At 39.4% G+C, this 26,457-nt stretch overlaps 1 protein-coding gene across 7 annotated transcripts in view; it reads left to right on the top strand.

Annotated features, from left to right (window-relative positions):
* IL1RL1 (interleukin 1 receptor like 1) overlaps positions 1–18,480 on the top strand; it is a 44,075-nt gene extending 25,595 nt beyond the window's left edge. For 3 of the 7 annotated variants that reach the window (XM_054056358.1, XM_054056359.1, XM_054056360.1), the window contains 6 exons: positions 1,541–1,609; positions 3,208–3,340; positions 3,426–3,583; positions 12,123–12,266; positions 14,079–14,237; positions 17,758–18,480. In XM_054056358.1, the coding sequence (XP_053912333.1) occupies positions 1,541–1,609; positions 3,208–3,340; positions 3,426–3,583; positions 12,123–12,266; positions 14,079–14,237; positions 17,758–18,104 (1,010 nt within the window). In that variant the 3' untranslated portion in view covers positions 18,105–18,480. The other 4 variants (XM_054056361.1, XM_054056364.1, XM_054056363.1 and 1 more) reach the window with 4 other exon arrangements.
* The last annotated feature ends 7,977 nt before the right edge of the window (positions 18,481–26,457 follow it).

Below are 26,457 nucleotides of genomic sequence, written 5' to 3'. Positions count from 1 at the left end.
CCCCCTCTTCCGTGTATTACTCTGTCTACATGACATATCTCTACCTAACACTTAATTTTTATTTAAATGTACTTTAATCAAAACTTCTCTAAATGGTAAGAATTATTGTTGTCTGTTCTATAATGAAAATTGCTGGATTTTATTTGCCACAAGGGCATCCTACTTTACAAAAGCCTGTGTTACATTTTGAAGTTAATTTGACTTTCTTTTGAAACCACTGCAGAGAGAAGGGATTGCAACATAATATGTGAAATCTGAGCTGGGTCTGTCAAGTTTGCTCCAATTTTTACTGAATTCAAAGTACTTAATTTGAGTCCAAAGTACTCAAAGTACTTCTTTGTGTTTCTATCAGCCCTTAAAATTAGTCTGCAGATGAGTGGAGCTGTTATTTTTTGATAATATTGGCTTAGGATGTACATTCCTGTTGCCTTGTAGATCCACACTGACCCAGAGGACCTTCTGCCTCTGCATGCCAGCAGTTAAGAACATAGCATAGTCAGCTAACTAGAAAGTTACTGACTTTCTCCTGATTTCCTTTTTACTGGATCCAGCTAATGAAAATTAGAAACAGTTAAGATGATTAAAGAGAATTTTTCTTTTGGCAGCCTGGGAAGCAGAGGGTTAAATGAGTTTCTGTAGATTTTTTAGGGAAATATGGTTATGGGTCTCACAGAGATGCCTTAAGATGGAAAAGCTTAATGAGAGAAAGGATAGCATGCCGTGTTTTTGGAGTGGGGAATACGAGACAGTACAATGGCAAGAAGAGCAGAAAAATACATCGAAGAAAAAAAATCTGGAAGATATTAATATCTAATTCAAGTCCAGTGGCTGGATGTAGCTTGGACCTATAAAAATTATTATTTGGGACAGAAAATAAATATGTCAAAGAAAACGTAGTATTCTTTCTAAAAGGTAATGATAAGGGATGCTTAATGTCATGGCAGACTGCTGTAATGAGAAGCATTTGGGTGCAGCAGCCATGTGCAGACAGCAGAAAGAGAAGCTTGGCAACCAGACATGCTCGACCTTCAGGGTGCAGATATGGGCAAAACAAAGGCCAACACAGACAGGCAGCTGTGGACTAGAGGGTCCCCAGTTCAGATACTGAGTGAAAGTACATATTTGCTCATGATTATGAGCAATTTTTTAAATGTCTGAAGGAATGTCTTTATCTCTTGTTAAAAGCAAAATAAGCAACTGAGAAAACACAGACCTGTAACCACATCTGCCCCCCTCACTTACCAGCTAAAGCAGTGCTTGAGAAACCAAAAATTTTCCTTGCTTTTTGTGTACAAATGTGAAAATTAGGTACATGGGGAGAAAATATTCCAACTACTAACGTGTACAGATTCCCCAGGAATATTTGGTCATAGGAATAAAATCAAATGATCCTAAAAGACATATGAAACTCTGTAGTGATAGTTTGCACTTCTGCTTTGGAATCTTAAAATATTAACTGTACAGACAATAATCATCTTACAAAATGTTTTTTTTCACTACTTTCTAATATGTTCTTTCTTTTCCTTTTTAATTTTTGAAGTAAAACACTCGCCTATACGTCCTCAGATTTTAGTTCCAAAAGATAAAGATGTAATAGAAGTGGAGCTTGGTAAGTATGGGTTTTAATTTGGTTTTAAATTAACATTTTGTGATGGCCTAGCGAACACAGGGATCTTCAAGGAGATTTAATGATGGAATTTTTCATTTTTGCATCATAATGTTTAGGAGATTTAATTCACCACAAGCACAGTAATGTGAAGTTCGATATAACTGATGGGTTATTTAGGTATTAAGCAGCAATTTAAGGGGATTTAATTAACCCACTCTATCCTTACTGGGATAGACTAGGATTACTCACACAGTCAATAATTACATCTCAGCTGAAGTGGTGACAGCTTCCATCCACTTCAAAGAGGGCTTTAGCCGAATCCCTCAAAACTGCCTAATGGTATCCCTAAGAGAGGAGGATGGACTATTCTTGCAACTAGAGATGCAGTGATTCAGATACACTGCATAACTTGCAGCATTGCAGCAAGGTGTTTGTGGGAGGACTGAGAGCTATCTAGGGGTTTTGTATGATCAATGGAGAAAAATAGACCTCTCCAAAAAGCAACTGAACCCATCCGAAACATAAATAACTAGCCCACAATAACTGTCTCCAAGGGCAGGTGGAGTGAATCTGGGCCACTTTGTGAAAGGAACTACCACTCCATTGTTTCTGACCTACAGCAAGGTTGCTTTGGTAGCAGACGCTGCTACCCAGGGGCCAGGGACCCTGTTTGAGGTGCCGCAGATTCAGAATTGCCATCTTGAAGTGCATTTCTGTCCTTTTTTTCCTCTTTCCCCTAGCTGCTTTGTCATTTAATTAAATGATATATGCTCCAGGACTACCTTTCTCTAATAAGATGGCCAGTCTCTAGTGCTGCGTGGGCTCTGCCCATCCCTCTGGAACAATCAGTAAACTGGCACTACTTGCAAGAAGCAAATTTAACTTGCACTTAAAAACCATTTCTGTACAGTACTGTCATTTCCTATTTGCAAAACTCCCTAATACCAGTTGAGAATGTAAATCATAAGAATTGTTCATGTTATCTAGGCTCTGCTTAGACGCAGATTTACATGAAAATAGTTTAAAGTGGTTTAATTTTACTTACTTCCAGTGTGATTGTCTCTCTTACTTTGGAATAAATATTTCCCAATGACAAATATTTAATAAATAATTTCCTGTTTGGGTTTTTCTGGGGTTAGTTTACTTTACTTTTGTCCAGCTTGAATAAAATCTAAGAATCTGCACAGAAGTCTTAGGCAAAATATAATGTACTGAAATTAAATAACATTTTGTCCATGTACATTTATTTATAAACCAGCCTTTACTTTCCGTGTTCCTCAATAGTTGATTACATGGCTTAAGCATCACAAGTAAAGTCTACACTGTCTTCATCATAAGAATTATAAATAATACCTATTTTATTCCTTGGTCTTGTACTAGATAATTTGTAAAAATCTCCTCTTGCTATTTCTTTTTGAGTCTCTTCTATGCATCATTTTATCAGCAGAAATTGTTAAAACAATTTTTAACGTAACAAAAATTGTTAAGAAAAAACTCACTGGTGGTATGAAGATCTGTAGAAAAAGATGTTATGGGGAAAATAAATTATACTTGATTTTTCATCAAGGAATGTTTACACTTCTCTGTATCTTGATTAGGTGCTCCTTTGTCTCTGAAATGTCAGGCCCGCCTAGGGATTAAGAAACAGCCGCTGGCTGTTGTCACATGGGATGTGGATAATATCTCAGTGAAATCCTTAGAATTTTCAAGATTTCATGAAAAAACTCGTTCGTAAGTACATGGAATGATCTTTCTTCTGTGCAAACTGTGCCTAGCCATTAAAGCCAATGTTACCAGTTCTTTCTCTCTCTATTAGTTTTGAAGGACGCCATCAAGAATATTACAAAGAGACCACTTTGCATATTTCTGAAATCAAAAATGAAGATCTGCAGGCAAATTTCACATGTGTAGTGGTGAATGAAATGTGCAACACAAGGGCCACGGTGACACTAAAGCTCAAAGCACAATGTGAGGGTAGGATTTTTCATTTTGTTTTCTTACAGTTTGCACTCAGTTGAGTGAAATATGTTGGTGATTTCATTTTATTATTTGTCTCTGTTAGCAAGAAAGTTTCTGATAGAAGAAAAATCAGCCTGTTTCCTTCCTTTGTATTCAAGCCAGTGGCAAAATTCAGTGGCTCATTGGGTCATGACTGTGCTTGGGGTAAATTGTTGGGGGGGAGCATTACACAAATGGTGTTAGTGAGAGATTAAATATGCAGAGCAGGATAGTGTATCAGCCCTGTGACAAGAATATCCTGTTTCTAGGATATTACTGCTTGGTGAAAAATTCCCTGTGCCTTGAAGCCATGTGGTGCACTTGTATTTTCAGTGCACTGGTATAGTGCACTCTGCTCTACAAGATAATCAGGCTGTATAGGATCCCCTGCAGATGAGAGCCAGGCAAGGAACTGACCTCCCCTTTGGTTCATCAACCTTACAGTGCATTGTGGGGAGCAGAGATACATCTTCTTTTGAGAATCAAACTGTTGTTTCTGCTGCAGAACCATGGCAGAAAATAGGGCAACTTTAAAGCAAGAGGCTCAGCTACCAGTTTACCAGTTTGTTAGCCTTCCCTCCCTTCCACACCCCCTCTAGTGCCTTGCGTTTTGACTCAAAGTTAAGTGATGTGACTAACTTCTGTGATGATTGGCTTCCTGTGATGTTTGGTGCTCCCTCTGAGCACCGCTACATTCACTGTGTGCCACACAGAGGTACGAATAACACTTGGAAGTCTTTCCATTGATTTTCTTTTTTAATCAATAATTCTAGCAATTTCTGGCAGAGAAGGGAAATTGAGGTCAGTAAATGGTGAGGACTGGGATGGTCTTTAGATCAAATGAGACTTTTTTTTAAATAGGCATAGCCAGATTCCCGAGAAAGCATTGTCACCAGCACCACCGAGTTTGATTCTTATGGCAGAAAATGTTTTTGTGTATGTGAAGGCACAACAAGAAGCCACAGTCAATAGTTTCCTTTCTTATCCCTCCAGATATGCTGAAACACCAAGGACCTTGGAAAGAAATGTCAAGGGTATTAACAGGGATTAGTTTTCTACGAGCTAATACTGGAAAGTATAAAGTCAAGTGTGTATTGTGATCACAGAGTGTGCGCAGCCCTGTGCCCTGCAGTGTTCTTCACTGTTCATAACTTCCTATAGGGTTATGGCCTCAAAGCATGGACCTATTTTCTTGCCATAGGCTAGACTAGAAGGGATGTAGATGAATTATAACAGAGCATGGGTTATCATCCAGCAGGACAGCACCAATTCCCCCCAGAGGAAGGTGGCAGGAGATGTTTTGGTTGGGTATTGCAAACTGAGTGCAAGCAGAGCTTCACTCAGGAAGCTGAAAACACATCAGTTCTGCATTGAATTGTCTGAGTGTGGAAGTGTACTTCAATGAGAGGGAAGAAAACTGAGTGTTCCTGCTCACTCTAGTTCAAGCAATACAAGTCCTTTATGGGCACCATATTACAAACTTAATGGAGGAACGTGTGTATTTTACTAAATCTGATTTCTGTTGTAGACAACTCTTATTTTGGTTTTTTTTTTGGTTTTGTTTTTTTTTTTTTCATCCATAGGTCTTCAGTAAATGTTCATGAAAGCTCTTGACTGTGACCACTCTTTGCTGCTGCCTGTTTTGTGTGGATGTCCGTCTTCCTCTCCTTGTTGCTGCTGTTGTCAAGATGCCTGCTTCTGCTATTCAGCACTGTCGGTGTAAGCAATGCTACATCTAGAAACGGTTGTGCTCAGCTTTAGTTCTCTTCACTCACTGCTCATATATCTAAGCAATATGTGTGTTAAATCAATGACAGCTTGCCTCTGAGTATAATAAAAGTGCTGTAGGGTTTTCTTGTGCTTCATTGCTTGTAAATGTGTAATAAAAATGTGCACTTTACTTGTTTTTTGTTGTTTGTTTGCTTGTTTGTTTTAAATGGAAAAAAAACCCAGTTTTGCTGTTATTTAAAATATGTGGTTGTTTCTTAGTGTTTCCCACAGCACAAATTGTGTCTGCTAGATACTATCTTGTGAATGTTCTTTTCACACAAGTAACTGCTCTGTATTTTTATTTTTTTTTTCAGGGCATTCAGTATGAATTATGTTATCACTGTTTGTAGCACAGATCTGTGATAGGAATTAAGAGATGAATAGATGTTGTGCCACTTACTACTCAAATCAGTCAATTTTGTGGGCATTTAATAAACTAGCTAAATAGTGCTTAGCTGCACAGGTAACAGATTAAGGGAGGAAGCAAAGATTCTGCAAGCTATTGCATTAGAGTTGTTGTTCAGTCTTACAGAAATAATCTCTGTCTTCAAAAATCTGCTGAATGAATGATTTGGTGCAACACACGGAAATTTTTAATGGGGACCAGGAATTAAATTTACTTTTCTGAGTCATAATCAAATACTTTAAGACTTAGTTCACTGCTGGCAGTATCATTATAATTAACCCTAGCCATTTACTTTGATAACAACTATAATCCACATAAGAATAATGAAAAAAAGCCAGAGAGGACTGAAGAGAAAAGGAAGGGTTTCATTTACAGCAGACAGTGGTGAGACCTGTTTGTTTTTGTCTCCATGGAAAAAAAGTACTCCCTTAATATTGTCAGGAACGTATGTCATTGGCAAAGCTGTTTGACATTTCACAGGGAAAAAAAGTATATTTTCCAGTGTAGGATATGTGCTGTGCACACAGGTGTGTTTTCACATAAGTGAATGAAAAAAGTGCTGTATTGTGAAAAAAGTGTCTGTTCCGAGTGTCTCTTCGAAGTGTCTTTTCACTTATCTTTTTAAATAGGAAATAAAAGCTGCTAAGAGAAGCTGATCAGCTCTTTAGAAATAGGCGACGTGACCTAAACACCCAGTTATCAGAAGTAATGCAATGCAGTCAGCTCCTTTGGGTGCGATTTGGTGGCATCCACACTGTGTGTACTATGTATTTTAGAGACAGAATTCAGGCAAATTCTTCAATTTAATGAGGATTTGGCTATGAATTTTGACAGTCTCTGCTGCTATGTTCTTGCCTCCCTTAATCGGTGCTAAAGTTCCTGGATCTTTCAGCTGCTACTGCTGCTGCGTTCAGAAGCTGCTTCTTCTGCTGAGGAAGATCTTAACCTGTTTTTTTCTCATCCACCCCTTGCCTAGTTTTTGATCACTCCCAGTTAATATAGATTTGCCTTTTTGCCTGAAGCTGTTTGGTATCTTCTGACTCCTTCACCAACATTTGTTCATAAACACATACTTCTTGTCTCATTCTTTATAGTAAATAGGGCTGCCTTATTTTCTCCACATCTTTCAGTCCTGTATCTCCCTTAATTCCAGAGACAGTGATCTTCCCACCGTTTACATTCCCTCTCTGACACAAGACGTGCTCTCATGTGGTCTGAGACCATCTGTGTAACTTGTGTGGTGTGCCTCTGGTCAATGTAAGGTTAAGGAATTTACAACAACTTTTATTTCCCTTTTCCTCTACATTCTGCAACAAAGATGGAGCTAGTCTTGCAGGACACCTGGCAAGAGACAGTGACTCCACCTCCCAAACTAGTCCCAGCTGCTTGGTATCTGTCACATCAGAAGATGCCACCTTTCAAGAGCTGTAAAACTAATTGGCTACACTGTTCACAGCAGTTCAGCTCTTTGATCACCACACTGGATCAATGTTCACAAAAGTAACTCTGCTGACAGAGATGGGGGAAGCTGTTAGCTCCTGAGACAGAGGCAATGTGAAGTAATTGGAAAACCACAGAAAGTGCTAGATCCTAACAGCAAAGCTGGATTAAGACAGGAACTTCCCTTCAGCATCCCCCTTTAACCCGCCTGCTAGGAAATATACGAGCTCTCTGAATACCTTCCAATGCCTTCTCTTTTTATTAATATATAAGCTATCACTGGCTGTCAGTTCCGCATCTTGATTCAGGGCTTGCCAAATAACCAGAGGTGGCTTTTCATGTGTCTGAACCAAAAGCATAGTCTTGTTTCTCCCTAATCTTTCCTCAATTCTCAGTCACGAGAAAGTGTAAAATACTTAGAGGACCACAAATCTGTCTAGTGTGAGCTATCCTCTCTGGAGAATGCCAGAAATTCCAGTCATTCAGAGCACAGATAAAGTTCAGCTCAGAGGATCAGCTTTGTTCTTCCTCAAAGATATTTAATGCCAAACCTAATCTTCTGGCTCATCTCTGGTAGATAAATGTGGACAGGGATTCCAGATCACATCTCCGTTTTTACTGTCTGGAAGCGCATCCACCTCAGAAGACAGAGAAGGTACAAAAAATCTGTTGTTCTTCTGAAGTTCATCAGGAAATCCTTCAAAATTTGCTTTCTGACTTGCTGTCTCTCACGCCTCCAATAGTTTCTTGTGAGCTGCTAGTTCTGTATTCCTGTTGCTCTTGAAGACAAATAAATAATAGTAGAAGACAGTCTACTCATGAACCCTCTGCTGCTAAATGATGCAGCAAAGTAAAGTGGAATAGCAGGATCTGTTCAAACTTGTTCAGGGTCTCCAAAAGTGGCTTCTGGACCTCACACCCATTGTGCTGAACACAGCTCATTTATTCCAGAGAAATTAGAGGCTGAATCACCCTTACTGGGAACGGAATCCACTCATCCAGGAAGAGCCCTGTAGGGTTATTGTCTAATGTTTTACAAGCTCTATAAGCACAGGACATTAAGTGCTTCTTTTCCAGCCATGGTCTAATCAGTGCAAACCTGAATATTAACAGCACTTTTAAGGTTCAGAGTTGCAGAAGTTGTTCAAACCTGTTTCTTCTCTACATGTTTTATAGACGTTTGGTCAATGCACTACAACAGTATTTGTAATCTCATGGCAAGCACAGTCTCAATAAATGAAACAACAGGAATTAACAACATCTCTGGTCCTTGGGTAATCGTTACCAGGTAGTAGAAGGGATTTTTCTGATTTTGTCTCTGCAGATGTGTGACCAAGAAAATAGATCAAATCATAAAATTTGATGGGGTCCACAAGGACAAAGTTCCTCCATGGACGTCACATAACACCGGTAAAACTACAAAATGTCCAAACTTCTCCATGAAAGAACCTGGTTGTTTACTTGCCCACTTCAATTTTATTCATAGAATAATACAATGGTTTGGGTTGGAAGGGTCTTTAAAGATCATCCAGCTCCAAACCCCCTGCCATGGGCAGGGACACCTCCCACTGCATCAGGGTGCCCAAGGCCCCACTCAACCTGGCCTTGAACATTTCCAAGGATGGGGCATCCACAACTTCCCTGGGCAACTTCTTCCAGTGTCTTACCACTCTCATTGTGAAAAATTCCCTCCTAATGTCTAGTCTAAATCTTCCCCCTTCCAATTTATGGCCATTCCCCCTTATCCTATCACTACATGACCTTGTAAAAAGTCCCTCACCAGCTTCCTTTTATGCTCCCTTCAGGTACTGAAAGACAGCTATTAGGTCTCCCTGGAGCTTTCTTTTCTCCAGGCTGAAGAACTCCAACTCTCTCAGCCTGTCCTCATAGCAGAGGTGCTATGGCCCTCTGACCATCTTTGTGGCCCTCCTCTGGACTTGTTCTGACAGTTACATATCCTTCTTATGTGAGAGATTTCAGAACTAGACACAATACTCCAGATGAGGTTTCACAAAAGTGGAATAGTGGGGCAGAATCACCTCCCTTGACCTTCTGCCCATGCTTTTTTTGATGCAGCCCAGGATACAGTTTCTGGGCTGTGAGAGAACACTGCCAGCTCACATTGGGCCTCTCATCAGTTGAAAACCCCAAGTCCTTCTCCACTGGGCTGCGCTCAATCACATCATCCCCCAGCCTATATTGAAGCCATGTATTGCCCTGACCCAGGTGTAGGACCTTGCACTTGGCCTTGTTGAACCTTGGAAGGTGGTTTCCACATATCTAGTTTTGGTGAGGTAGACTTCATCACATGCCTGATGCTTCTTTCTCCCTTTAAACAGCAAAAAAAGAAAAAAGGAAGAGTGTGGAAATCATATCCGATCTACCTCACATCCTACCAGAGGAAAGGAAAAACCTACTCGTAAACTCCTCATTTATACAGCTTTGCAGTGGAATTTCTTAGGCACTAATATTTTTAGGTTGCCTCCATAAGTAGTACTCAATGCACTGCCTTATTCAACACCTCCTGGAGACACCAGGGAACCTGTAAATTTCAATATGAGAGTTTTCACTGTTAAATATTTTATCTCATTTCATTTATTTAGTGCCAAAATCCAAGAGAAAGCTCCAAAATTGCTCTTTGGTGGCAGACATTGGCTTTAGCTAGTAGCTTGCTGGCTGTGTACAATCTGCAGCATTTTCCAATCTGTCTTGCTGCATCTTCTGTAGAGGACATTGAGACTATTCTTCAGCCTGCCATAAGATACACCTCCTCACATGCTGGTGAATGGCTTGCTGCTGTATGTTTTGCAGACAGGGGGAGGAAAAACCCTGAAAGTCTTATCCCTGCTCTGAATGCACAAGGCTTGGTTGGGTGGCGTTGATAACAGTACATGTAATCAACCTCCATAGGTTGAGTTGCTGTGAAGGGTCTCTACAGTGAGGATGCCAGAGCTGATCTCCATGTTGGAATTGCCAGAATGCTTGTATTTAAATTTATAGGTGGCCAACATTCAAAGGAATATTTTTTCCTCAGCTAAGATAATTCTGAATTTGCGGCACATCTCAAATCTCATTGCAACACTGAAGAGATACACGTTTCTAATGATATTTCAAGATAGGGCGTTGTGTATGGCAATTATTATGTTTTCTATAACATAGTAAAATAAAAATATAGGTAGGCCCATCTATACATATGTGATGCACAATCTGGATGTTTTCATGTGCATTTCCGTGGGGGTAAAAGCTCATCATCCAGTCCAACACCTCTGGGCATATATTTTTTGCTACAACTCATTTCAGTGACCTGAATCATAGAAAAGCCCCCAAAGCAGCTGTATTATTACAACTATAGGATGATGAATTGTTATGATAGGCAGGAATAACTAGGTAAAGCAAGTGGACTGCAAATGGAAAGATCTCAATAGATTTAATTGTCAGAGAAAAAAACATATATGGAACCGCCTGAGTCTACAAGTTAAAATCAAGTGGAGTACATTTAGATGCCTTTCATTTGCTTAGGAGGAAATTTCTACTACAAGACAATTGCTGTTAATCTTCCCTCCAAGGGAATAATGAATAGTCTTTGTGTAATTGCTGTATAAAGCCGTTGATATTTTAATTTCCAACTTGGCTATCTGGAATATATAATGTTTTCAATACTGAATCTTTGGTCAATTTAATATGTCCAGGTCATAGGTCAAAAGTTCTATCTTTCTAGTTTGGAGAGAGTACAAAATGACCTTGCTTCAATGTCCCATCACCTATTGCTGAAGCAAACCTAGATATCGTCTAGAGAATGCAGATATCTAGATTGACTTCTGTTCCATGAATTATAGAATGAGTGGAAAAATGGGCTGTTACACAAATGCAGCTCTCTGGGCTGTCACAGAAACACAGTTCTCCCCTGGAAGAGTGATAATTCCAATCTTGTCTTAGACTAGCCCCATGCACATGATATAGCACAGGGCTGGTGACTATAAGCCATCCTTACAGAATCATATAATCACAGGATGGTTTGGGTTGGTAAAGATCTTAAACAGTCATCTAGTCCAACCTCCCTGTAATGAGCAGGGACACCTTCAACTCAATCAGGTTGCTCAGAGCCCAGTCCAGCCTGACCTTGAATATTTCCAGGATGAGATGTCTACCACTTATGTGGGCATCCTGTGTTTCACCACTCTCATCGTAAAAACTGTCTTCCTTATCTCTAGTCTGAGTCTATCCTTGATAAGTCTTCATCAGTGAGGTCAAGGTCAGATTCAAGAGCTCTTCCACGAGAGAAGCTGGAACTAAAGTAGGTGTCTCCTTTCTTTCGCAATCTGCTTACTTATCATTGCTATTTCGTGCTCCTTGACCCTCTTCAAACGAGAAGGCAGAGGAGTACACCATCTGCCTCCATCAGAGTTTGTTTTATTCCTGTAACCAGGATATTTTCTGTTTTCCTTCCTGTTCTGCGTATTTTATTCTTATCTTGCAGATTTCATTATTTGTACACATTTGTACACTGTTTATGCAACTAGACCAGAAGCCTCCGCTTGTCCTTTTGTGGACACTTACGCGTAGGTTTAAATGCCTTACAAAATGATTGAACATTATTGCTGGTTGTATTATTAACAGCTTTTTTTTATACAATGTTAAAAAATACTTAAACATGTTGTCAGCTGTGGTATTTAGTGTAGGTAGGTCTGGATTCAAATGAGGTAAATAATTACATAATGCTTAGAATGCTTCTAGTTTAGGGATGTCTACGTTGGTTATACCAGCTGGGGAAGGAAAAAACTTTGTTGTCTCTGTTGTAAGCTCCTTAAAACTGAAACAGAAGCTGGAGTATGAGAGACTGAGGCTTCAGACCATGGGTTAACTTCTCTATGGCTAACATTATATTCTTCTTCTTTGCAGTGGGTATTCCTAATGTCCTCTTGATTGTAGGATCTCTAGTTCTGCTAATTGCAATAGCAGTTTCTGTTATACTTTATCGGTGCTTCCGAGTTGATATTGTCCTGTTGTATCGGGAGATATTTCAGCCCTATTCAGTCAAGGATGGTGAGTAAGACTTGAGTAAGAAATTTTTAAAAAAGGAAAAAGCCAAATCATATGGAAATTGATTGATTTGACAGTTGCTTACTAATTCATATGACACCTGAGACTGATCCTTCACTGTCTCATACTTTTTGAAATAATTTTGATAGAAGAGGTAGCTCTGGTAGTGCTTTGCATTCCTGTGTTCCCCAGGTTCTGTAGTCATGTATTATATAAAAGAGGGGCTCAGTCCTGGTTTCATATTTTTTTTTCACAAAAATATTTGCCATGAAAAATTTATTGACAGTGAAAATCTGACTTACAGTGCTCTTAACTGTGTGTGTTATGTGCTCTCTACAGCGAAGGAACCAGCCTGCTGGCTAATGTGTTAAGAGGCACATTAGAACAATATAGTTTTATAAGCTAAAGGGATAGATCCTAATATTGTGAAAGACACTTTGGGGGGAATATGTCCCATCCAACTTTAGGGTTGGACTTCAGCTCAAGTTTCAGACATCTAAATTGAGTTCCATTCAAGGAAAGTGCACACATGCAAGTTCCCATGATAGTCAAGAAACCTGGAGATGTGTTCAGCTGCGTAACCATTACAAGCTGGTGCTGTTGGAGCTTCCTTAGGACTTAAGAGAAAACTGAACCCTCTGCAGTGTCAGCTGAAGGGCAGGCAGTGCTTAATGACACATGTGGTACATGTTTTGGATGACCATATCCAGCTGCTCATCAATACAATCAATTGAGATAACCAGGCACTGGGACTGTATGTCAGTTACCTAACTGGCAACATGGGCATCTAGAGTCGTTTGGGATGGCCAAAAAAAATTGGATATGTAATACAGATCTGCTGGATGTTGCAGACTTCTACAGCAGGAGCTGGATATCAGTTAGAGTACCATATACGAAGTCTCAAATGGGAGTAGACGCTTATGTTTGAGCAATTCACCTGGGCCCCTGGCATTTATGTGAGAGTAATCTGAATCACTCAAGAATTCACTCTGCAACGGCCAGTTCTCCACTCATTGTAGCAGGAGTTTAGACACTTAGCATTCATGTAGACACCTAAATTTGTTTCTTAAATATGAAGCTGACTCCTACCAAGGATGTCTGCATGGTAGGTATCTACAGCTGATCTAGTTACTTGTGTTCCACTTAAAGAGGAAAGGAGTATGCTTTTTAGGGCATTAAGTATATTTGATGATTAAATTAATCAGACTCTGAAAATGGCTATTTTTCTACTGTAAAGATGATTTGGACCAGAACCTCGGATAGCAACAGAAGTAGGTATATGATCATCTTCGCTGGAAAGAGATGAAACATTTGGAATTAGAAAATAACTGCTGTAATGGAAAACGTACTTGAGAGAAGTGAAGAAAACAGAGGAAGAAATATTCTACTTTGGACTGTAACACTACTTCCTGAGTAACAGAGCTTTTCACTCAGAAGTATGATATGTTGTGGGAATGATGAATGGAATGATGAATTCTTGAAGCTGGACAAATATAAATGGGGTGTCTTTTCCTGAAATACAAAGTCTGTTAACAGCTGATTGTATCACTGAAATAACAAATGCTGAGCTTCGTCTCTATTTCATGCTAATATGCATTAATCAATTGAATCCTTACTCTGTATACTTTGGGATACAGCCTTCACAATACAAAGATCGGATTCTCCAAAGTTATAAACACACAGGATATAACAATTGAGCATGGAAAACACCAAATATGCACAGTCTCTAATTTCTGAGCATGTGTCTGTTTATATACAATAGACAGCTCTAACTCATGTTAACATGATGCAATTTCCTCTTGTTTTGCATTGCAGATGGGAAGATATATGATGCATATGTTATCTATCCCAAAACCCACACCAATGAAGATGGTTTTGTGGAACATTTTGTTTATCAAGTCATGCCAGATATTCTAGAAAATAAATGTGGATATAAACTGTGCATTTATGGGAGAGATATATATCCTGGAGAAGGTGAGTTTCAGACCAGATAATGCAATGAATGGCTTGTCAAGCTTGAGCAAATTGTGGTTTTAGGACCATTTAGGGGCACAGGAAGTCTCTTTATGTTCCTGAGCTTGCTGCTCATCTCCTCAGCAGCTGTGTGTCTGCTCTTTCAGGCAAAGTGACACAATGGGACTCTGTACTTGCTGGTTTGCTAACAAAAGCCAGCAAGGACAAGGATTTTTTATTATCTTCTTGGGTCATGCAGGAAATGTGACCCCAAGTGTGATCCTTTTAAACATACATCTGCTCTTTGGGTAGTCCAACTCTGTATAGCCATTATCTGGGCAAAGATACAATCAGAGCATGCGTAAGTAAGTCTACAAGACATTGAAGAGGAGAAAACCACAAACTAAGTTGAGGAATTAACCTCGCTGTTATCATTCAGGGTTTTTCAACCTGTTGTAAGGGTGTCACAGGAAGTTCAGCTTCTATTCGCTGACACGACCTACTTTCATGTCACATGATTCCCAGCACTAATTCTTCAGCTTTATTCTTTATTCTCACTTCCTTATTTTCCAGAATGGAATCATGTTAATTAATCTGTGCTAATTTCCATATGGACGTCTCTACACTATCTCTTCTGATTGCTGTCATGTAGGTGCTAGCTGCTTTCCTTCAGAGTTGATTGGTCTGTTTATTTTATGCTCCGTTTTTTCTGTGGACCAGATCTTCCTTCCTTATCAGTAAGCAGACATGAAGCCAAAGCATCCAAATTTTCTGTTACACATTTCTGAAATTGCCTACACTGGGCCAGGTATCATTCACCTAACTACAACTGGGCTGACGTCTTTGATGTCTTTCTCTTCTGGAGAGTAGCACAAGTGCTGACTGGCCTTGGGAAAACCCACAGCAACATCAATGTTGCTGAGCCACACCATCAGCCAGAGTTGCTGAGCCAGACTGTTCCCAGGAGGCCAGATCCAGAAACAAGAACTAACAGTAGCTCACAAAACTGTCAGTGCCAAAAACCTGCTGCCATCTGTTCAGGTGATTAGGAACAGGGAAATGTTTTGTCATGGAACACTGCTCTCAAACCATAGTTTATGGATCGCAATCCTGAAGAAAGCTGAGCTCTGCATGCAACTGAACTTAAGATTGCGGGCTTCATTTCAGAAGACTGTCTGAGAACAAAGACTTTTTCACTGTACAAGGGCATGAATGGGTGCCTGTGACTCATAATGAGTCAGACAGAAGACTCATCAAGCCACCTTGGACAGTGAATAACTTTGGTTTGACTTGTTAGGTCTGATTTAACCAAAACTCTAAAAATGTCCTGAAATTGTCCTTTTTTTCCCTTCTGACCTACTAGTCTCCTGCTTTTCTCTTCCTTGTCCACTTTCATGTCCCAAAATGCTTCCACTTGAGTGGAAAAGCTATTCAGAGTCTGCCGGCCACTGAGAGCACTTAAAAGTCCTCTGCTTCCAAAGAGATGGACTTTATCCAAATGCTCTGATTTATCTTCTGATCCTGAGCCTTTTATTACTAGGTTTCCAAATCCCAAATCTTACAATTAAAATATACTAAGTACAGAGCAAAACAGGAAATGCCACTTCAAGTTACTGTGATCCTTCCTGTGCACATGTCATAGTGTTTAATGAATCATATTTTTCACTGTAAACCTCCATATATTTCTAGGAAAAAAAATCAGTGAGGATAATAAATGGAATTATTATTCCGAGACAAGCTTATGACTCTTATGAGCAAACCTTTGTTACTTGGAACTTGTGCTCTTCCAGTAAAAAGGAAAAATAAACAGAATGATTCAAGTGATAAACAGCACTGAATAGCTGTTGAAATCCCATTATGTTGCCCTAAACTAGCATTCTTTTTGTTTCCTGATCTTACTGATTAATTACATTTTCTACAACCTAAAACTTGCCTGAAGAGGTGCAAAGACATGTATAACCCAGCAGACCAAGAGTTTTCACCAACATCACCTTCTACTCCATTCTTCTCATGGTCTCATTGCTCTGTCAACTGCATTTCTTGCTGTAGAATCTACCCAAACAGTGCCAGAGCTGCTGTATCTGTAATACATAAGAACACGAGCAAATAAAAAAGAAGTGATCATACTTCACTGGAGCAACATTCTGTGTAGCCAAGTGTCCCATCTTCACCAGTGGCCATAGGCAAAGGATTAGAAAAGACTTAAAAACCAGGTCAACTTCCACTAACGTACTCTCCCAGCAGTATCCAGAGACCTTAAACATCATTCAGTTCCAACCCCTTCGCCAGGGACAGGAACACCTTCCACTCCATCAAGTTGCTCAAAGCCTCATCCAACCTGGCCTTTTAGTCCTGAGCACAATGGATTGCACCTCAAAATGAGAAATTTGTTTTTTGTTTGTTTTTTTTTTTTTTTTAAAAACTGTTGCTATTATGGGAAACATAGGGCAGTAAGTGCTTACCTTACTTTTTTCTTACCTTCCAAAGGATTTATTCTCCTAACATCAGGAAAATTTAATAAAGAAAAAAATTAAAGGAGTTAGGATCGGTGAATGTCACAGATAGGCAACTTGTTATCATAGACTATTCTCACAGTCAAGAAACAGGACTGGGAAGTCACTAAAGGGGTCTCTTCCTGATCCAGAAACTGAAATAGCTGGGCCTTTCTGAGCCTGGGAAGATTTGCAGTGATCTGGTAGCCCCTAGTGGAGGAAAAGAAGATGCATAGGCAGCTGGCTGATGACATCTGCACATCAGTGGCTTTGTTATATACTCTCCACACTGAACTTCCCTAGCTCAGCTCCCACCTCCTTTCCTTTGGCCCAGCATAACATGGTCCCACCAAAACAGACCACAGGAAACTCTTCTAACTAGGATGAGCATTTCACTGTACGGGCACCGATCCACAATGTTCCTCCTATAGACATCACAGGAGGTCATTGAGAAAACCAGCATCTGAAGGTTCAATGTGGAACTTTCCAAACTGGCCCAGAAGTTTCTCCCATAGCAGGGTGGATGCCAACCCAATGTACAGGTTAGGGAATAAATTAGCATGCGATAGCTCCCTCTGCTGGTAAGTAAGTCTCTTAAGTCACCCAAAAGTCTCCAAACGAATAATTTTCATTGGTAATGTTGCAGGATCAATTACAGACGGTAAGCACTAAACTCCATAGAACGTGATTCCTTACATGGACACTACCGATCAAGCACAAATTTGATGCAATCCAGATCTACTAAATTTGATTCTAGGTTGTTGGATTAGAACTTCCTAACAACTCTTAAGAGCAGTGAAAATGTTAATGTTTCAGTCAAAGGAAACATTTAAAAGGAAAGCTTTGGGGTTTTGTTGGTTTTTATTTTATTTGTTAGTTTATTTATTTGTTTGTTTGTTGGCTTATTTTAAGCTGTTTGAATAAACTGTAGAATACTGAATTGAGACAGAAGTTATTTTTGGTTAAAAAGCAATGAAAATGAAGTGCTTAAACAGAAAAGAGTTTACAAAGAAATTTCAGGGTTTCAGCATTTTCTTGTACATTTGTAGATACAGCCAGTGCTATTGAGAAGAGGATACAGAGGAGCAGACGATTGATCATCCTTCTAACACACCAGCTGATTAATTGTAAAGAACCTGCTTATGATCAACACATTGCTTTATATAATGCCCTCATTCAAAATGACACAAAAGTGATCCTGCTGGAAATGGAGAAAATTGGGAGTTACGAGAAGCTTCAGGAATCTCTTAGGTTTATTATTAGGCAGCAAGGTACCATCAAATGGAAAGAGCAGCGTGCTGTGCATCCACAGCCATCCAATTCTAAGTTCTGGAAACATGTTAGGTACCATATGCCACTGATACTTAAGTCCTCATACTCAACTAATGCTGGGTGAATGAATAATCTGTGAAAATGCCAGAACACTATAAAGATGGACCACATGTCTGCAAATCTATTTCCTTTTAGTAGGTACCCGATTCTGTAGTTTGGAAGTCTGCCTGTATTTTTGAACATTTTTCAGTCCTCCAATTGAGTAACAACAAGGTTAAGTGATGGAGGAGATCTGGGGAACTGAGGGAATTTTGCATGCCTATGGGAGTTCTGTAAATAAGAAATTCTAGGTTGTGTTCGGAATTTTGCATGTCACAGGAACAAAAATATACCTAGACTCCTTATTTATATGGTTGTACACATAAATGAAATCTTTGATCCTGAATAGCAGAATGTTCTGCAGGCTTGCTTTACCTTTTCTAGTGTAGCCGGTCAAATATAATGCCTTCTGTATTATTCAACAATAAAGCACAATGTGTTTTATTCAACTAGAAAGTATGATGTTGTAATTTTGTTGTTTTTCTCCACCACTTCTTCCTTTTTGATTCATCAGTAATACTCATTTTATTCTTCCTTAGTAAGGATGCCTCACTAAAGGCTCTTTAGAGATTGAAGTGTTAAGGGAAATAAATACACAGTGATATATATAATTCAATGTGGTTTAAATAGTTTATGTATATTAAAATGAATCGCACACAGAGGGGAAATTTAAATCTTTCAAGTACAACAGACCATGATGTTGCTATTGTTCTTATCTCCAGTACCTTTTATTTGTGTATACTGATAGCATGTCTTTATGCTACTGAAAAAAAGAGACTTCCTGCATTTTTATAACCGCTAGTACCCACCTTCCCTTCCCATCCTGCTTTGACCTTATGCCTAGTTAGGCTTTCTTCTGAGAGGGAATGTCTTGCAAAGCCAAGGTCAAAGGCAAATTTCCTCCTAATTCAGGGGTGTATGAACAAAATGCATTCTAGCAGACACAACTTCGTGAAATTTAATCTTTTTAGCTACTTAAAGCCAGTAATTTTCTTACTGTTGGAAAAGGCCTGGTTTTAAGCTTCAGACTTTCTAGAGACATGGGCTTAAAAAATGAAAATAAGATGCAGAACATCTAATATTACCAAGTTTGGTCTTACAAAGCAGGAAAGACCTTTTCTTTCACCACAGGTTTGTGTTGAACGTGAAACTTCACAGTTATGGTTGGCTATCTAGAGTAGGAAAAATGTGTATGCAACAAATGCAAAGATTTTTTTCAACATTAAATTAAAACATCTATGGCAAACTAAACATTTTTTCACTGATAAGTTATATTGTCAAGTGTTCATGCACTCATTGCTTACTATAAAACATTTAATATTATGGTTTATTATTGCCTCATAAGACTGTGTGCAGTGTTGGGTCCTGTTTCTAAAACTCACTGTCTTTGTAGAAGCTCCACAAAATGTATTCATCCCAATGTAAGAACAACTTGGTTTATTACTATAGTACCGTTTCTTCCCACAGAATGAAAGATAAGACTATGGCACATGTAAAGGCAGGAAAGCCTGTTGCTTTTCCCTACGAAGATTTTTCAGAGCAGTTTCTGAAAGAGAGAGTATATTCACTTCCAAGACTACTACAAGAACAATTTTTAATAGAGTTTGAATCCTGGACACTTAACAAGGAAGAAACAATGGTAACCAAGTATCTTGGAAGCAAAAAGTCTAGTATGACTTTTGAAGCTCGAAAGAGAAGAGAAGGTACAGTGAGGAAGCAAACAGGATCAGCAGTGAACCAAATTATTCTGAAATGTACTGATATCTCACTGACTTCTGTTAGCCAGGCATGTAGTCAGCATGGTGAGAACCAAACTCATTAAATGGCTTTTGTGACAACACTCCTTTTGTATCAAGCCTAATGGCCAACCAAGAAAAGTCCCCAGGAAAACAGTAACAAGCAAAACCTGACAACTCCTATTGTTGTTTACCAGCAGTGAACAGCATGGCTTTGACAGAAAGAAAGGGGTAATTTCTGAGAGTGGCAAAAAATTTCCACAGAACTGGGAGGTAAGTATGTGACTATAATAATGAATAAAAATAATGCTGCGGTTTCCAGTTCTTTTTGTATTCCTTGGTGGTCAGTACTGAAACGTGAGCTATGCATTAAAATTAATGGCTTTCTACAGATGTTAACACATCTGTACCATTAAAGAGAAAGCAAGAAAAGAATTATGAAAGAGTTTTACAATATTACTACAACATCAGTACTGGTGAGGCCACATTTGGAGCTGTGTCCAGTTCTGGGTTCTCAATAGAAGAGAGACATGAATATACTAGAAAAAGTCCAGTAAAGGGCCATGAATTTGGTGAAGTAGAGCATCCCTTCTATGAAGAAAAGCTGGTAGAGCTGGGACTCTTCAGCCTGGAGAAAAGAAGGTTCCCAAGTGAAGGGAGGGTGCAAAGAAGATGGTGTTAGGCTCTTCTCAATGATACCCAGTGACAGGACCAGAGGCAGTGGGTACAAACTGAAACATAGTCGGTTCCCTCTGAAAGTCAGAAAACACTTTTTTTCACTGTGAGCGTGATCCAGCAGTGACACAGGTTGCCCAGAGAAGTTGTGGAGTCTGCATTCTTGGAGATACTCAAAAGCTGCCTAGACATGCTGCTGGGCAACCAGGTCTAGGTGGGCCTGCTTGCACAGGAGGGTTGGACTAGACAGACTCCAGAGGTCCCTTTCAACCTCAACCATTCTGCGATGCTGTGACACGTGTCTTATAAGAATCTAAATTTTCAAGAATGTGTTTTGTTTCGAGAACTGTCACTTTTACACACTAGGCAATCTGCCTTACTGGAATAACTTAAGGACAGTCTGTCCTGTGTAAAAACCTCTCACCATAAAAAGCTCTCAGAAGAATCAATTTGGATGTTTAAAGATTAAACTACAGAGAACAAAGGTAATTTTGGTGCTTAATTAAAACTTCGAGGTAGACAATTAAAGCTCAATTTCTGCTCTGTACTTCCTGGGTTTGTTACCTCAAGCTACTCCAGAGAGCAGATTTACTTTGACTTGTCAACTAAGCAGAGTCATTATGCCATCTAGTGGATGAACAGGTATCGAGAGGTTCAGGCCAATTAGATATAAACCCGTTTAAGAACAGCATTACAATGAAACATAGTGAAATTTTCAAGGTATGCATACTGCTGAAACTCATACACAGTAAACAGTAGCTTAGAATCTGGCATTAGGAATACAGTGCTGACTCTCTTAGTATAACATATTTTGGTAGAACAAAAATGTCTCCTTACCATGTAACTGAAGCCATAAAGAGTTGTATGTCTCCGGTTGTAAAATCTTGTCTCTAAGTACTTCATATCTGAAAAGTATATCCTGCATTGCTGACAACAGTGAAATAACAAAGATAGGGGAATAAGCATTGATGTTACTGGCACCAATGTTAGTGTTGAAGCTCCTGGTGACTTCCAAGGTACGAAAAGCAACATCTGCTACTGTGGAGTAGGATAACTGCAGACAGCACTGCTCTCCCACACATGCGTGTAATATATACCAGCCCTTTGTGTGAACATATTTAGTGGTTTGACCCTGAAGTGTCCTGTTCTGTTTAGATTTGCTGTTCCTACAGCTCCATGAACCATGACCCCTGCTGGTTTCTTCTACTGTCCTGAAAAGCCAGCCTAGCTCTTGCTCCTGCCACATGCAGGGAGAGAGTTTTACCAATATTTGTTTCACATGGTTGTGAAGCCTAAGAGACTGACCAGTAGAAAGAATTTTTAGAAATTTTTAGAAGCTTTTTGTAGCAAACTGTTATTTGTAGTGTACGCAACACTGATTTCTTACAGCGTTGGACAAAGTTATGTTTGGAAGATAAATGTAAAATTGATAGCATATTCTATTGAAAAATTGTGTATGTACAACTGTTTGCTCATTACTCTTTCAAGGGCTGAAAACCACAGCTATTGTTTTAGAAATGTGCTCAAGTGTTCCATTTACCCTCTTTAAAGTGTGAACTATATGTCTAATTTTATATGAAAGATAGAATCTGTTGTATGGCAATTTATTCTTTAAAAATGTTTCCTGTCTTTATAGCTCTCCATCCTAGGGAAAGTTATGAACCAATCCTTGAAGCTGTTTCGATGCAGATGAAGGAGAAGAAGGTGACAGGATTAACAAAAGGTATATCATGCATCTCCAGCCATGCTGTGGACAGTGGGAGAATCCTGGATACTGCAGACCTTGAATTGAAAAAGGCCTTTGACACAGTCTCTGTGAGATATAGATAAGTGGACAAAGGTGAGTGGAAGAACAATGTGACTGAAGTCCACATGGGATCAATGTATGGCGATCAGTATACAAACATCAGTTCACAGTAAGTTACTAGTGGCATCCCTCAGGGATTGATATTGGTACCACTACTGTTTGACATCCTTATTAATGACTTTGGCAATGGGATGGACTGCAGAATCAACAGATTTTCGGACAGAAAAACAAACTGACACATTAGAGGGCAAGGCTGCTGTTTCGGATGGAAATAGGCCGGAGAAATGGGCAAGCTTAAAAGGTTTAACCGACACGTGAAATGCTGCAACTGGAACAGAATAAAACCATTTAATAACACATCCTGAAGGTCAACTCAACACAAAGCAGCTTTGCGGAAAGAGACAGGATGTCCTGGTTGATGCTATGGTGAACATGAGTTAGCAGTGTGTCCTTGTTACGAAGGCTAGCTGCACCCTTGTCACACCTCAATGGTGACAGAGTAGGACTCAGAACTGCACTTAAACAGCTTGTTTATTGCCTATAATGTTACACTTCTAAGTCAAGAGTATAAGCTTAGACCAATATTAATATTCTGTAAAGGTATGTGAGGGACTATACAATCTGTCTGGAGTCCAATTACAAAGTCTTTATAGAGTTTTCCATGAGATTGCTGCAGGTGAAGTTTTTGCAGATGTTCCAGTGTTCATAGGGATCAGATCTGTGAAGTGATGTTGAAGTCAGTGGGGGATCCACTGAGAGGGAGCTTTGATTACGACCCGCTCCTCTCATCCTCTTATAGTCCATTCACAAGTGGTCCAGAATGATAATATTTGGGCTGCGAGTTGGCCCAGTTCCTTATCTTGACCTCTCATCTGTGGCACTGCTGATAAGGGATACGGCGGGTTGCTTTGTCCCCCCTGCCAGTGCAACCCCCAACACATAGGGATCTGAAAAAAACTCCAGGGCCACACATCAAATCACCTCTCAACACACAAAGCTTATAGTTCCTATAAGTCATCTAAGTATAATATATATTGGTTTCACTTAATAAATCTTATTAATACTTCTGCTTTCGGGATCACTTCTGATTCTCTGTTCTATGGCACAACTGTTATATGCGCATTCTTGCTTTGAGATACGGGAAGGTGGCCGTGGGCCAGTTTGGTCATCCTGATAGACAAATGAGGGGTGGAGACAAAATGGTTAAATTATTCTTCCCCACTTATCCTCACTGCATACATGGGCTTTGATGTGGCTGCTGGTCCGGAGTGGCCACCAGACCTCTATCGTGCTCCCCTCCACCCTGCAAATCAGCAAAGCAGTAGCCCTCTTCAGCAGCTCAAAGGAGAGTAATATGTCAACTCTGCACCTTACGAGTGAGAATCAGCTGAGGAAAGTAGTAATTATCCTGTGTTCAGCACTTGTGAGATCACCGAGTGCTATGTCATGTTTTGGACTTCCCAGTACAAGTGAGGCACTAACGTTCTGGAGTGAGTCTGGGGAAAGACCTTCAAGAGCACAGTGTGTAGAGGGAGAGAAGAAGAGGCTTTGTTACTGTCTACAAAATTCTAATGGAAAGATAGAGAGGCTGGATAAAGCCAGACTGTTCTCGAGGGGGCATGGCAATGGGACAAAAAAAGCATCTGGCACAAATTGGTGAGATACTGGAACATGTTGCACAGAGAAATTGTGGATGCCCCTCCCTGGAAGTTTTCAAGGCCAGATTGGATGGGGCCTTCAGCAGCCTGATCTAGTGGGAAGTGTCCCTGCCCGCGGCAGGGGGGTTGGAGCTCAATTATTTTTAATGTCACTTCCAACCCAAAACACTCATATGATTCTATGAAATTAGAGCATTGGAAATCTAAATGCTGAGACATGTGCCCTGAGAGGTTGTAGGTTCTCCATCCTTTGAGGTATTTGGGTCTCAGCTGTACATGCCCTGCACAGTAGCTGGACTTGATGACCTCCGGAGATCTCTTCCAACCAGAATTAGTCAGTTATTCTATGATGTGGAGGAAAATTTGAAAATATGCAGCTTGTGTACTTTAAAACTTCTGAGAAACATATGAAACTCTAGCAGACGTGTTATCAGTCTGGAATCTGCTTTTCAACATCAGGGATCGATAACGTAAAAAAAAAATATGGCATGTAACTTAACCTCTGTTAAGAATAAGTGTAACTGCTGTACAAAGATGACGAGTAGTTTAAAAAGGACTATTAGCAGCTAGAAGCAAATAGATTTAGACTGTGGTTATGAGAGCTGGATATATTGCTATTTATGACAGAAATTGTTTCACAATTCAGATTGTCAGTTAGGACCTTTTTGCAGTGTATGTTGGATGGAAAGGAAGATGTGAAAAACTGGGAGAAGTAACTGGTCTTCCCTCGTTGATCAGTCAGGTGTTTTTCAACATTAATGCAAACCTTCGTATTCATCACGGCAGTTTCATAACAAAAATTCAAGCTGTAGTCATTTTCAGTCAGATTATTTCTCTATTATGAGGCTCTGACTTCTCCATTAAAATCATATGAGTCTGAGGACTAAAAAGCATAAACTTTATTCTCTTATCATATATATTCATGTATCAGAGCTAGCTATGACATTACTTGAAAGGACTAATTAAGTGCAGAACTTTCTACACATAGATGAAACTTCAGAAACTTGAGAGTATTTTAAAAAGACATGAAAGCAAATGAATGTGAAAACACCTCACGGAAAATATGGTTATAAAAGAGTGAAAAAAGAAAAGGTATTTCCAAACTGTCATTATCAAGACAGCCTGTCAAAGTAAAAAGCCAGTGACATTTTACTTAAACACTTTATTTGGTGGTGGGTAAACTGCTTTCAGACTCTCATGTAAAATCATTAGAATCTTTATGACATCCACTTTCTTTTAAGTTTTAAAATCAGGCACTGAATCATAAAACCGAAAACCACTGCGAAGAATCTTACATATATTTTTAGAGTAGTTATAGTGGGTGAAATTCTCAGCTAACTTTCCTGAAATTGTGCTGATTTACATTAGGTAGTGGTCTGATTGCTTTTATTCACAATTGTTTCAATCTGCTATGAGGAAATCAAGTAAGGTGAGACAGTAAACTAACTCCAGGGTTTTTTGCTTCACATCAGCAGTAAAATATGCAAAGAAACCACCTTTGTGGAAGCCCTCTTTTTTTTTTTACTGTAAGCTGCTTGTTTTACCTCAAAGTGACACTTGATATTGCTATTGTTGCTTTTGCTTTCCCAGCTGTCCTGGGCAAAAAAATAGGGCAGCTGTCACCAAACAAGTTTCTGGACATGAAAAAGGTGATATGAAAATGAAATAAAATCTGAGCGGATTATTTTGTTTCCTGCTGCTATCAAAATAACTTTATTCAGAAGTGCAGTGAATTGTTGCACAGTACATATTGAATAAATTATTCATGTGAAATAAACAGTGGCAAGCATTCATTTACTCAGGAACCATACTTAAATAGGGAATATGGCTGTCAGAAGTCCCTGTTGGAACTACAGTTCCAACGTATCAACATTTGTATAAAAAGCAGGCAGCTGCTAGCAGGAGGGCTTCTTTAAAATTGAATACATACACTTCCTTGACAGCAATGGACCTATAAAAAGTTTCATATCTTGAAAACCTGCATTACTCTCTTCCCAAAGGTGCTGCTAGCACAGAAAAAACCAGCACTGAAATAGGGATATTTCTCATCAATGTATTTGGTCTTTTTGTACGATCACATATTCATGTATTTCACCGTTTTTCCTGCAGACCATATTTTGTGAGGGGTTATTTTTTATTTCTTTTTTTTTTTTTTCCCTTTTGAGGTCTTTGCAGAATACTGTTTACTTCTTTTTATCAGGATACAGTTTATCTCTTCTCACATCCTCATTCTCAAAACGGTCAGTGAGGGTGGGGGGAAGCTGTAGCAGAGATAAAAGTTGCTGTGATTAGCTTAACATGCATGTTCCTAAATGTCCATCTTACTTCCATCATCTATCTTGGAAAACGGTCCTGCCAGGGGCAGAAAAGGGGAGGAAGAGTGTTTTGACTAAGATAACCAAAGATATCACCTCCTTGCGCCTTTTTTTCCCCCAGAAGGTTGTAAGAAGGCAGAAGAACCCAGTCTCCCCACAAAGCTGATCATCACTCCCTTTGCTCGTG

This window comes from Cuculus canorus, chromosome 1 (genome assembly GCF_017976375.1).
Source record: "Cuculus canorus isolate bCucCan1 chromosome 1, bCucCan1.pri, whole genome shotgun sequence".
In the NCBI taxonomy this organism is placed as follows: Eukaryota; Metazoa; Chordata; class Aves; order Cuculiformes; family Cuculidae; genus Cuculus; species Cuculus canorus.
This window is presented reverse-complemented; position numbering and strand designations above follow the sequence as displayed.